This window comes from Anser cygnoides, chromosome 1 (genome assembly GCF_040182565.1).
Source record: "Anser cygnoides isolate HZ-2024a breed goose chromosome 1, Taihu_goose_T2T_genome, whole genome shotgun sequence".
Lineage (NCBI taxonomy): Eukaryota > Metazoa > Chordata > Aves > Anseriformes > Anatidae > Anser > Anser cygnoides.
In genome coordinates this window covers 205,096,732-205,109,761 of record NC_089873.1, presented here as the reverse complement: position 1 = coordinate 205,109,761, position 13,030 = coordinate 205,096,732, and the positions used below count along the sequence as shown (strand labels likewise).

The window sequence follows — 13,030 nt, the reverse complement described above, 5'->3', positions numbered from 1 at the left end:
TATTTCAAAGATAAAACTAGTTATTATTCTGTATGTAGATACAGCTATTTTTTTTTATTCAGCTAAAAGAGAAATGCCTGGTTCAAGCAATAATCTAAGCAGGTTATTGTCAGTAACAGCTTATTTGTTCAGATGGAAGTTCCCATTAGATATATGATCTATAAAAAATAAACCTCACAAAGTAGATTTTTATGGAAATGGAGCACAGTAGTTTCTGTCTTTTCTCTGATTGAGAGATAAAAATGTTATTACAAGTGAGAGCAATGATTTGTCTGTTTATGTAGTGTGTCAGATGATAGGAAAAGTAGGAAAAGGGTAAAACTTTTTTTTTTTTCTCATACTAACATCTATTTATTTTTCCTTCCTTTTCCTGAATCGTGTCAGGATGTAGATGCTGCTCCAAATTTTGGCCCTTAGGGTCTTCATCTAAGAATTTCACAGATCACTGAGAGAAAGTTATATGTGAACTATCAATTTCTTATTTTATATATGAATAGGCAAAGATATTTGTGTCCTGGAAAAATATGCAAAGCAGAATTAAGTCAAAATATCTACACAATTTATTTTTCATTTTCTCAGATCTTTCAATGTGGTACTACAGAAACTTACAAAATCTGTAGTACACCTCTCACAGTATTTTTTCAAACTCTGTGGACAATAAGAATACTTTTATTTTTTTTTTGTGATAGATTGTGATTTATTTTATACCAATATTTATTAAAATGAAATCCAAGCTTCAGAGTTTCATTACTAGTCCGCAGAAATTTCCACCATGAAGAAGTTGTGCAATAACTTGTTTATGTAGGTTGCACTGTCCCCTGGTGTGGACAAGACATTAGAGTAAAATTATCATTGGTTTGATTCTTTTTATATCTACCTTTCTATAATTGTACGTGGAAAGGAGTTTCATTGATTTATTTCTGTCCCTCAACTTCCAAGGAAAAGTGAAAGCATATGACCCCTCAAATACCTGTTATGTTGTTTGCATTTCTTTAAAAAATATTGTGATTATACAATTACACTCTTACTTAGTGTTATTCATGTACTGATAATGTTTTGTTTTTCATATCTTCTCCAGGTCTGGGTTTCAGTATCGCAGGAGGGGTGGGAAACCAACACATCCCTGGGGACAACAGCATTTATGTCACCAAGATTATCGATGGAGGAGCTGCACAAAAAGATGGGAGGTTGCAGGTTGGAGATAGACTTCTTATGGTAAGTATGACAAATTTAAATTGGATTTTATATGACTGAAAGTTGTTTCATGTAGGGAATTTTATTTACTGTACATTTTAATGAAGGTAACCGTTACAACTTCTCTAATAATTATGTTAGATTTCTGTCATCTCCGTTTTTTCCCATTATTCATATGTATTTCTAAGACTAGAGTTAAAGAAGAAATATACTGGGAAACCAATATTTTGTGAAGAAAAGGGAATGTGTTTTATTGCTGTTACAGTCATTTAACTAAGAAGAGAATAAATGCATTGTGCGCATAGGTCAAAATGTACCACAAAAGTTCTAAAGGAAGGTGTTACACAAACTTCATTGCAGCACAACTGATTCTACTGACCATTTCAAGAAAGTGATAAGATGTAAAATATGCCACAAAACTCTCAAGCGTAGCCACTGCCAGTGGACTATTACCTATATATTACTATATGCATGAATGCTTCATGTAGATGCTCCATTTAGGTGTTATAAAAGATACATTTTCTATCTTTTATCCTTGAGGAAGTGTTCTAATTTCTCTGATGGATCTCACTTCTGGAAATTTTTCCTGATATTTGCAGTGCTAGTATATTGTTCCCTGTAGATAATTATTTCCCACTCACAGAGTTTGTTTAATTCTTTGTAAGGGGGAAATCCTGACCCTGATGAATCAGCAGAAGTTAATCTATGTCAAGTTGTATTCATGTCAATGCATTTGCGTAGATTTCAGCAAGCAGAGAAATATATTTTCAGTCATTGCCATGAAAAAAAGTGTACTGCAGTAGCTCTGTTTTGTGACATGATATCTAAGCAGTGAAAAATTGCTGTGGCCTTTTTTTCTGCTTGCAAAAATATATCTGAAGTTTTCTTTATTTGGCTGGGAACACCGTGTTCCAGTCGCATGTGAAGATGACCATTCATTTTCAGGGTATTAAACACAACATAAAAGGCACTTGGTTGCTGTGTTGGTGACTTTAGCTTTTTTTAATTAACCCTAGTGGACAGATAAAACAACTTAAAGATCAAATAATGTTAGCAAATCAAAGCAGAATGAAACTAGAACTTAACATTTCTCTGACATTTCTTCTTTTCAGGTTTTCAGCACAGTGAATTTCAAGTCCCTGCTCTTTAATGACGTTTTTGTTCATTTCTCCATAGAAATGTGTTCTTATATTTGCCAAAGTTGCTCTTTATTTTGTTCTTTAGCACCGTATAGAAAATCTACTTGTATTCAGCTGTTGTTTCTTTCTCTGGTGATAATTCCTTCTTGGTTTTTGTGTGATTTGCAAATTTTTGTTACCTTACTCTTAACTTCTTCCAATTCACTTGAAGAAATACATAATATCTGCAAAACACAGACACACTGCATTCCCTGCCTCCAGTGTCACTTAATTACAATGAATTTCAGTAGAAAAACAATTTTCTACATCACAATGTAGAAATTGATTATTTTTCTAGTTCTTTTTTTTTTTTTTAGGATTTGCCTATTAAGTATCTCTTCTCATTCCTTAACCTACGATTCACTGCAGTCAGATACAAATAGATACAGGTTTCTCCACTGGGACAAGTTTTTACTCCTGAATCTGACCTCTGAAAATGACCAGAAGTCATCCTCAGTATGTTTGATGTCACATCTTCATACTGCTTTTCTTTTGTTCTGCACTAGTTCATTACTTACCATCATCTCTTCTTATCACTGCATGTAAAATGAGGAAAAAAGTCAATCATAATATTGCTCTCCATAACACACATAGTCCCGTACTTCCAGACCAAGCTTTTCACTGTTGCTTAAGAAAGTCCTAGTATCAATTTGCTCTTAACTGCTACATTTTGGAGATAAAGTTACAAGACCAAAACCTATTTCTTAAATTCATGGAGATGAAAAGCTGTGTTTTCTGGTTCTCTCTGACAAGACACCCTGATTTCTTTATAACTTGTGGGTTTTCTTGAATATCTTTAATATTTTTCTCTTCTGCCCTGGGTAGTATCTGTCAGTTCATGGCATTTACTTCATGTTCCTTTGTGAAAAGTGAGTGAAAGAATTCATTACTTTCTTTTGGCAGTGTTACCACTTTTATCAACACAATATTACCCTTGTCACCTGCATGGTCCTATTGCTGCTTCACTGATTCCTTATTTATTATATATTTGAACACTTCCTCATTGTTTTTCTTCTCAGTAGTGCTTGCTTTCTTGATCTTTTTCTTTTCCAACATTTCTCTGTAAAATTTACTAGAATTTGTCATCCTTCTGGAATTCTCAGCAGCTGCTGGAGTGGTTGTTTCTTTTCTTGTGTCTATGTTCTGATAAGTTTGGGTAAAATGCTTTCAGATCCCAAAGAACATGCAAATCAAATGCATTAAAATTTAAGATGTAATAGAAGAGATGCTGCAAAATCAAAACTAATATTGAAATGTAAAACAATGAGGTGCCATCTGAGCATTTCACAGTTTGATGTTCCTACAGTTATTAAATGCAGATTGCTAATAGTGTGTTAAGCATTCACAAGATGTATTATGTAAATATTGAGCATTGTGATTATTGTGAAATCTATACAGGGGCATATCTGTGCAGTTATGCTTCTGTGGCACTGAGCCTGCTCTTGTGGCTTATTATCCTAAATGCTTCCACATGGAAATTCTCCAATGTAGGATAATTCTTAGTTACCCAATAGTAAAATTACTGGAGGAAACATAAGAGTGCTCCAGCCAAATACTCAACTCAGTGGTTTTGGTAGGTATATGTGAAATGAACAGACCAGAGCTCTCCCCTGAAGACTGACAACTAATAGGAAACTTCTGCAGTCTAATGAGTGCCAGCTACTGAGGAATAATCCCTTCCCTGCATCTCCTGGTTCTGCTCGTGCGCATTCTGCCCAGGATGCTGTGGCCCTCTTTGCTGCCAGGACACACAGATGGCTCATGCCCAGCTTGATGTCCACCAGGACACAAGGGCTGTTCCACATAGCTGTTGAAGGGGGCTAGGAAGTGCCAGGGGCAGGACTTACTCTTTCTCTCTATTGAATATCAAGAAGTTCCTGTTGGACCCTTCCTCCAGCCTTTCCAGGATGTCAGCCCTGCGCTCGAGTATGTGGACCAGCCCCCTAGATGACATGTCTTCTGCAAGCTTGACAAGAGTGCACTCCTCATATTCTCCAGCTCATTGATAATGATGATCAGGAAGAACTGCAAAACAATTTAAGAAGTTGTCACCTCTCAGATGATAATTACCTTTTTTAATCTGAAACAATCATCTCACTTTGGAAGTGCTTGGCTACAGAACAGATAAAAGAAATCAGTGTAAAACTGTATTTCCTTGTACAAAACAAGGCTAATAGTTAGAAGCAAGATATTCTTTCAGGGAAAGCTCTAAAAATATCAAGATTTAGAAGAAGATTTAAGATAATATTTATCTCATAAGTATTTTATTAAGTACTCAAAAATTGGTCTCCTATTCTAAAAACCCTTACATGTTTAGGCATCATTCATTAGTCTATTTCTAAGCCTATGCAGTCAGAGAGATCATACTTTTGTAGGACTATTTATATTTGTAGGAAAAAGTGATGTTACTCACATACCAATAGATTTAACTTGATTCTGTTTTATTGCCGAAAACAAAAGGAAAAAAAAACAGGAGCCACTTTCCTTTTCAGAAGTTCAGGCTTCCCATCCAATTATCTGCTGGAAAAAGTCATGTTACCACTTGGTGGTTTCACAGGGCAATGATGGGATTGTGATTTAGAACTGTCAATCTCTGCCTTACAGGATCAGCTACCGATATCTGTTATTTTAGATCATATGTGGATGCAGGATCATGTCTGCGTTAATGTAATCAGAGAATATTATTTGAGTTTAAGGTGCATCTATGTTAGCATTTGGTTCAGATCAGAAGTGCTTTTTTAAGATGATTTTGTCTGTCTTGTGGGTTGGTCTTTGAGGAAACAAATTGGATGTTTTTTTATGAAGATGCTCTCCAGAAGCATTCTAAATGAGCATGTCATTGCAGCTGCTAATAGGCATTCCATCCTACTGGAAGAGCCAGACTAGGTGTAATCCAAAGTAACCCCCTTCAGGTGTGTATAGAGTAGATCTCACATCATCCAGACCCTCAGTTATTTCAGATCACTCCTAGTGCACACATATTAGGAAGAAATTCTTCACTCAGAGGGTGGTGAGGCACTGGCACAGATTGCCCAGAGACACTGTGGATGCCCCATCCCTGGCCGTGTTCAAGGCCAGTTTGGGTGGGGCTTTGAGCAACCTGGGCTGGTGGGAGGTGTCCGTGACCATGTCAGGGGGTTGGATGTGGGTGGGCTTTAAGGTCCCTTCCAACCTAAACCGTTCTATGATGCTATGATTCCTTGCTCAGGTAGGTGCAGCACTGGGCAGCTATGCCAGTTAATGAAGTACAGACATTACCCCATTAGACTCAAAGGCAGAGCAATGTGAACAGATAGTACCTAATCTGTCAGTTGTACTGGCTGACTAGCAGAAAGGAAGCACATTACAGTAAAGGTAAATAATAGGTAAAGGTAAAAAGGTAAATAAAAGGTAAATAGTCTGAGTTGAAGAGTGAATTGGTACAGAAGCAACTCTGGGGGTATGGTGACTATGTCCCTTCTGATGCAGCGCTAGGCTCTGAGCCAGGTTGACACTACTGTTGACTCTGGGCTTGCAATGCTGTATCTAGCATTCAAAGGTAGATTTGCTAGAATCAGTTTTTGGATGATACCATAGCTATAAGCTCCCCATTTAATTCCTTCTCATGATACTCTCATTATATGATTGTTTCTACACAGTTGCATCATCTTCATACCACTTCATTCCTTAGGTCACTTTATTTATTTATTTATTTTTACCTGAATCAGTTTAAAAGGGATGGAAAAATGGAAAAAAAAAAAAAGATGATCCACTATGATTTGGTGTCACTTGCACGCTGCATGCACATGATGCCTGAAGCCTGTCACTTCAGTCTCTACTCAAAGAGTAGATCTGTTTTCTGTGAAGCACAGACTCTTGCATTTCTTGGCAAACAGTAGATCTGTTTCAGTGTTTCAGGAGGCTGAGTCCATACCCACTTATAATCTAAGCAAGGTAATTTCAGAGTGAGTAACACACAGTCATCTGAAGCTGGCCCATTGTTTTCTATACAGACTTCAGCAGTTATGCAACTAATTTAGGAGTCCTTGGGATTATATGTTAGTTAGTACAAGCAGATTTACATCCTTAGAACAAATGATTGGGCTTCAGGATTGGAAAGCCATTCACTTTTCACAGCTCTTTAAGGCATGGTGAGTTTTAAAAAAGGCCATCAGCAGTTCTAGATTTACAGTGGGCAGACTGCAGGTATTCTCTGGATTTGCTGCTGGTACTCACTCCAGATTTGCTCAGGAAAATCCACTTTCTGAATCAGATGTAGAATATTACACTAAAGCGAGTATTACCACTGACAAAGCAAAGATCACCTCGTTTTCTCATTCACTGAGTGAATTCTTACTCTAAATAATAGAAGAAAGGAACAATTTCCCTTAAAAAAAAAAAAAAAAGGAATATGAATTAAGACATTATTCCTCCAGAGATCTTATTCTGTTATTGGCTTATGCTCTTGTGAATGAAGTTATTTTTTAGTGCACTTGTAGTCTTTTGGGGGATTCTAAGCTTTTCACTCCAGCTACTTCTCAGTGCCTTTATTTCCAATATGAATCTAGGAAAACTTCCAAATACAATAATTCTTGCTTAAGTTTAAACTTCATTGCCTTGATTATGCTATTTAGGGAAAAAAAAAAAAAAAAAAAAGCAGTCTTTTTATATCTCTTTGGCAATACTTCATACTGATTTTCCCCACCACTCAAATATATTTTTTGATTGGACTTGTAAGTATCTTCAATTTCCTTCTCAATTACTATATTATTTTTTTCTCATCATTTTCCTGTAATATCAGTATGTCTTATAACATTCCTTCTGTTTATAGAAACAGCTTTCCTGATTTCTTTTTTACTTCAGGTGCTGTTTGCATTTCATAGAATCATAAAACGGTTTGGGTTGGAAGGGACCTTAGGGAGAATCCCCTTTTTCACACTGCTGGCTGCTCTGCTTTTGAGGCAGCCTAGCATATGGTTGGTTTTCTGTGCTTCAAGCACACACTGACAGCTCATGTTGAGCTTCTCATCAGCCATCACCCCAAGGCCCTTCTCCTCAGGGCGGCTCTCAATCTATTCTCTGCCTGTATTTGTGCTTGGGATTGCCCTGACCTAGATGCAGGACCTTGCACTTGACCCTGTTGAACCTCATGAGGTTCACACAGGCCCACCTATCAGGCCTGCCCAGATCCCTCTGGATGCCATCCCTTCCTTCCAGCATGTCAACCACACCACACAGCTTGGTGTCATCAGCAAACCTGCCAAGGTGCACTTGGTCCCACTGTTCATTTCACTGACAAAGAATCTGTCCCTGTCTGGATTTAATTATATCTGGGCTTTAGCTTTTCTAACCTGATCACAGGCTTCTCAGACAATTTCTTTGTTCCTCCCAGGCTACTTGTGCTTGCTCCCACCTTCTGTAGGCATTTCTGAATTTTCTTTATATGGTACATTTCGGAAAAGCCTCACTTGCTCCATGCCTATTTTCTTTCTGATTTCTGTCCTCTGGCTCCTATGGTTGTATTCTGTGGCTCAGGTATCCAACTCTCGAACTGAGAAATGCTTTTACCACTCAGATGAACTTCTTTTTTTTTGCATTTGCCTTAGGTTTTTTTTTCCCCTTAAATTTCTATTTAAATTGGTGTCCTAGAGCCAGAATGTTGGTGTGAAGTACCTGTTACATCCACATAGCTCCAATGCTAGCCCTTCTGCGTAAATATCTCAACATCTTAGAGGGGGCTATGCCCTGTACAATTTGATTTTGTATTTTGTGCACATCTCCCACTCTCTATCATCTTTACCTCTGATTCAACATTTTTTTTGGAACTACATCCTCCACTATGGTTGTTGTGGCAGCAGGAAGTGAAGCTCTCTTATCATGCACTGGCTGTGCCACAACCAGTGAAACACAGCCAGATTTATGGTTGTAGATAAAATTCAGTTAAAAGAAGCATCTTTCAGGGAAACAAGGAGGAGTTCAAGAAATTGTATCTCCTGGAGTTTTTTATGGGAGTTTCTCCTCTCCCCAAGTCATCGGAAAAAAATATTGCAATATCGTATTTCCTAATAATCACCATCTCTGGCATGATGTTTAGAGAGTTGATATCCAGAGATTTTCTTATGAAAAAAATGGCATACCACAATCGTCTTGCAATAATATCTAGGGAGTTGAACAATGTAATAAATGTATTCATGTTTTCGTTTTTGTATATTACATTCAAATGTCTTTATTTGCGATGATTGCTTTATGAATAGGAAAAAGAAGAAAAGTTATGACTGCTTGCACATTCTAGTAATACTGGGAATTGTAGGTCCAAAGCAAAGAGCTACCTTTTGAATGAAACTGGGGAATGCATAGTATATTTTATATACTGTAATTCTAAATTGATCTTAGCAATGACTAAGGAAGGTGGTTTTATCTCCTTGCTGGAACGCTTTTTATAGCAGAACTCCATTCACTTTGAAGGGCCCTTTTTTTCTCCACAAGTTTTCATCCAGCTTCTTTGAAGCTCTCCTTTGTATCTTGATTTCACTCGTGTTACCTTCTTTCAAATTCTACCACGTTCTGGCTCTGCATACTCATTTTCTACAATATTCTGCACATTTAAGCTTATATGTACTAGAAATGAGGAAAAAAAAAAAGTGATATTATATAAACTTTGCAAGGATTTTTAAGACCTTTAAGTGTATAAAGAATAGTTCATAATTGCTCAGGCATTACTTCTTAGGTTAGAATTACTTGGTCTTTAATTTGTATTTTAACTTTAAAATTTGTACAACTTATACACAGAGTTGGTGAGCTACCTGTCCTGCAAAGTCATTGTTAGATAGAGAAGAAGTAAGACCTGTCATAGAAAGTATAAATGTTCTATGTATCATGCTAAATTTCCTGTTTCTAAAGTGGTAATTTATCCTCCAGTTGCACAACTGTGATATCCAAGTGTGCAGTGATGGAAACAGTCTTACCATGATTTTTATCAGCTAGATTCCCAGAGGAAAAAGAAAAAAAAAAATTTACAAGTTGTCAAAATCCAGATACTGCTATGATATTTTATTTTGTGTCCCTTTATTTTTTTGGCTAAGAGCATCTTTTATTAAGCAGAAGTATAGTGGAAGGTTATTTATTGAGATTTTCTTTTGCTTCAAAAAGTTTGTAGAGTTGAGTTGAAACACAACACTATATAATAATAGGTTGCCAAGAGTGGTTATTGAATCTCCCTTCTTGGAGGTCTTCAAAAGCTGCCTGGACCTGGTCCTGGGCACCCTGCTCTGGGTGTCCCTGCTTGAGCAGGGGTGCGATCAGATGAAATCTGGCGGTCTCTTCCAACCTCAACTGTTCTGTGATAATGCACAAACAACATGGAAAGGAGGGAAGATAAAGGGCAACTATATGGTTGTGTTGACAAAAATGTGAATTTTCAGCATTTGAGATGGTTTTGAAATATATAACTAAGAGAGGCTAGATTTCAGCATCCTACCAGCCTAATAATTTAAAAGACATTTATTTATTAAAAGTGCAAAAGTATGTTAATGCTGTTCCTAACAAAAATAAATAATTAAATAAAAGAGAGAGAAATTTATAGAAGGCAGGGATCAGATTTTTTATTTAAATTGAAGACCTGTCAAAATACAGCATACCGTGTTAGTAACTCTCTTCTGACAGTTAAGTTGTATCATAGTTCTTCGTGTCAAATTGTCATAATAAGCCTGTCATTGCCTCTTTCAATTAACCTTAAAACCAAGTCTGAGAATTGTAAAAGGATCAAAATTTAAACATAATCCTTATATTTGACAATAGTATCCAGTAGTGTTGTTAAACAGTAGTATCTCTTGGTGTTGATGAAATCATCTAGGTACAAATAGTCTTCCAGTTTTTCATAGTATCTGAATTTCTCTTTGGTTACCAATTACCCAGTTAATTCCTTTGCCAGTAGCTTACTGTCACAGCCAGGTCTCTGATTATTTACTGATACTAAATTCCTTAGAAAGTATGCATTGCCTTCTGTGATTTACTGCAGTACTATATTACAGTACAGCTGAGCAGCTTCTTTTTCTTCCATCATGAATAAACTTTACAAGAAATCCTTGCAATAACTGTAAAAGTTGAAGGATGGCGCTTTAAATCACAGTCAAATGTTTCATACATGACATTCACCTTGAAATGAAGCTTTTTCTGTTACCTTACACTACACGTCTCAAAGCTAAATCTACACCCTTCTTTTCTCTATCCTGTGACTTCTCTGTTCAGGCTGTATCCTTTTTGGTGTAGGGAACATTCACTAGTCTGTTGATAGGAGCACAACCTATTGACATTCAGTAGATACAGTGGATTTATGTGTGAATAAATTGTATACCCCCTTCTGACATTTTTCTTTTGATTTTTTTTCTTTTTGGAGTAAAGCATAAATAGGCAAGGCTTGTTGTCACTGTTTCCATCCCTATTTAATCCTCTTATTGGTTAAGTATTTTTCTTTTAGGATAGAGCACAGAGCTAATACCACATCCTCATTTTTTTCAGTGTCTGTCTCATGCTTCCAGAAAACTGATAAACTTTCACACTCAAAACCTCCTTCCTGCACACAGAACTGTTTTTTTTTGTTGTTTTTTTTTTTCCATTTCCTGCACCTCACAGGCAGCCCCTTATTCTTTATATCACTTTGTATCTCTTATTATTCCAACTATCAATGACATATTATGGATGGACAGATTTGGGGTGTTAAGAATATTGGAGGTCCTAGCCATCCATGCTATGAGATGGATTTGGACAGTTAATCTTGGTAGGCCAAATAATATAGGCAGTTTCTGTAAATGATCTGGTGTGTTAAGTTATTAAATTATTATTAAATACAGTTTTACGTTAATGATGATACTATCAGAAAAATATCACAAAGTACTTATCTACTGACAAGACCAGGTGCCTTCTCAACCCATTATGTTTCTCCAACATTATCAAAACTGTTAAGTTAGTCTTTGAATATGGATATGCTAAGAAAACTTTATTTTCTACCTTGCTGTAATACCACTTCCAATATCTTCAGTGCTCTTTGTCTACAGCAGTTTTTCCAACATCATGACAACTGTGAGAGTGTCTTTTTTTTTTTTTGTCTGTTGCTGCATCCTAACTCAACTTGTCTGATTTATCCTTTAAGGTAAATAATTACAGTTTAGAAGAAGTTACCCATGAAGAGGCAGTAGCGATACTGAAGAACACATCAGATGTAGTGTATCTGAAAGTTGGAAAGCCCACCACCATTTACATGACTGATCCTTATGGCCCACCAGATATTACTCACTGTAAGTGACTATTGTAATTCATTTTGTATGAAACGTCAATTTGTCAGATCATTGTGTTTGTTTCATAGCTTGTCCAAAGTACTCCATTAAAGTTTATGAAACAGTGTGGAAGGCTACAAAAATAAAATGTTTGATGCCACCTAAGTAAGCTACACTTGTGAAATATTACCAATAATACAATTCAACTAAAGTATATTTGCAGCAAAAGTAACAATGTAGATGATGTACTACTGTGGTGACTCAAATGAGACAACATCCAAGTAATCAGATTGAACTGTAACTCTTGTGACAATTACAGTGATATACATATGCAGATATATTTTGAAGTATGATTGGATTTGAAGAATGGAGTCCTCTGTCCACTGAAAAATCAGAACAAGCAGCAAACCATCCAAACAAACTTACTGAAAAGCTTGAGAAAAATGGATATGATATTTTCATAAAATATTTACTTGGAATGTAAAATCACTTCTCTATCTACATACATCTGCCCATTTTCTATGTGTATCCACTTCCTAAATTCCTACTCCATTTTGCTTTGTTCTCACTCCACCCATTAACTTTACGTATGTTCATCTGCTGTTCCTTCACTGAGGACTAAGAATTTATTTGTCCTTGAATTAAATATCTTCCCTGCTGTAGGAAAAGTTGCTGGAATGACTTTTGGTTGTTTAATTGTTAATAAAGCTCAGTGCAGGATCTCATAAGAAGGGAAGATTATTTTATTTTAAAACAAGCTGATTTCACTCAGGCTGTAATATCCATGTACTGAAAATCATCTAGACTTCTTTTTGGTGTTCAAGCAAAAAAACATGCAAAGTGAGCTTGCTAAGATTCCCTGAGATGACCAAGTGCAAGGGTGGGTGGCTGTGGAGTCCTTACCATACCCATACACCATCTTCTTAGGTTGCCGACCTGCTTGACTATATGCTTTTTGTAGTCTTAAGGAGATGACTGTGATTAGGTTTTTCTCTCTATCAGGATTTACTCTCTTCTCCTTTGTCTCCTTGTCTGTGTGTCCTAGACTCCAATCTAGTCTTTATCTCCCGCTATCATTTCTTAATGGCTTGAGTCTTTGTTTTAGTTTGAGTTTAGGTTGTCCTGAGAAGTTTGCCCATAGTTTTTTTATGTTTGATAACCTACTGATGAATCTAGGTGCTAACAATACGTGCCATTCTTATAAACCTCCTTCTGCCAGTCCTCTTGATGTTTCCATTCCCATTCTCTTCTCATAAACAGTGATCTTAACATTTCAGTTGTAGCTCTCTATACCACTAATGCCTGCTGGTCTAACCACTTTGTTACTGAAACTCCCTTCCTTCATTCAGTTCTTCACTAAAAACTGTCTGCCTGGGGTTTCACTACCAAAAGGGAACAGCAGCACCA

At 36.5% G+C, this 13,030-nt stretch overlaps 1 protein-coding gene across 31 annotated transcripts in view; it reads left to right on the top strand.

The window, feature by feature from the left end:
- Nucleotides 1-13,030, top strand: part of DLG2 (discs large MAGUK scaffold protein 2) — a 1,043,894-nt gene that overhangs the window by 743,063 nt on the left and 287,801 nt on the right. For all 31 annotated transcript variants that reach the window (XR_010828657.1, XR_010828656.1, XM_048080922.2 and 28 more), the window contains 2 exons: nt 1,079-1,215; nt 11,500-11,644. Coding sequence is in view for 29 of the 31 variants with exons in the window: in XM_048080922.2 (XP_047936879.1) it covers nt 1,079-1,215; nt 11,500-11,644 (282 nt within the window). In the remaining 2 variants the exon portion in view is untranslated. The remainder of the gene's footprint in view (nt 1-1,078; nt 1,216-11,499; nt 11,645-13,030) is intronic.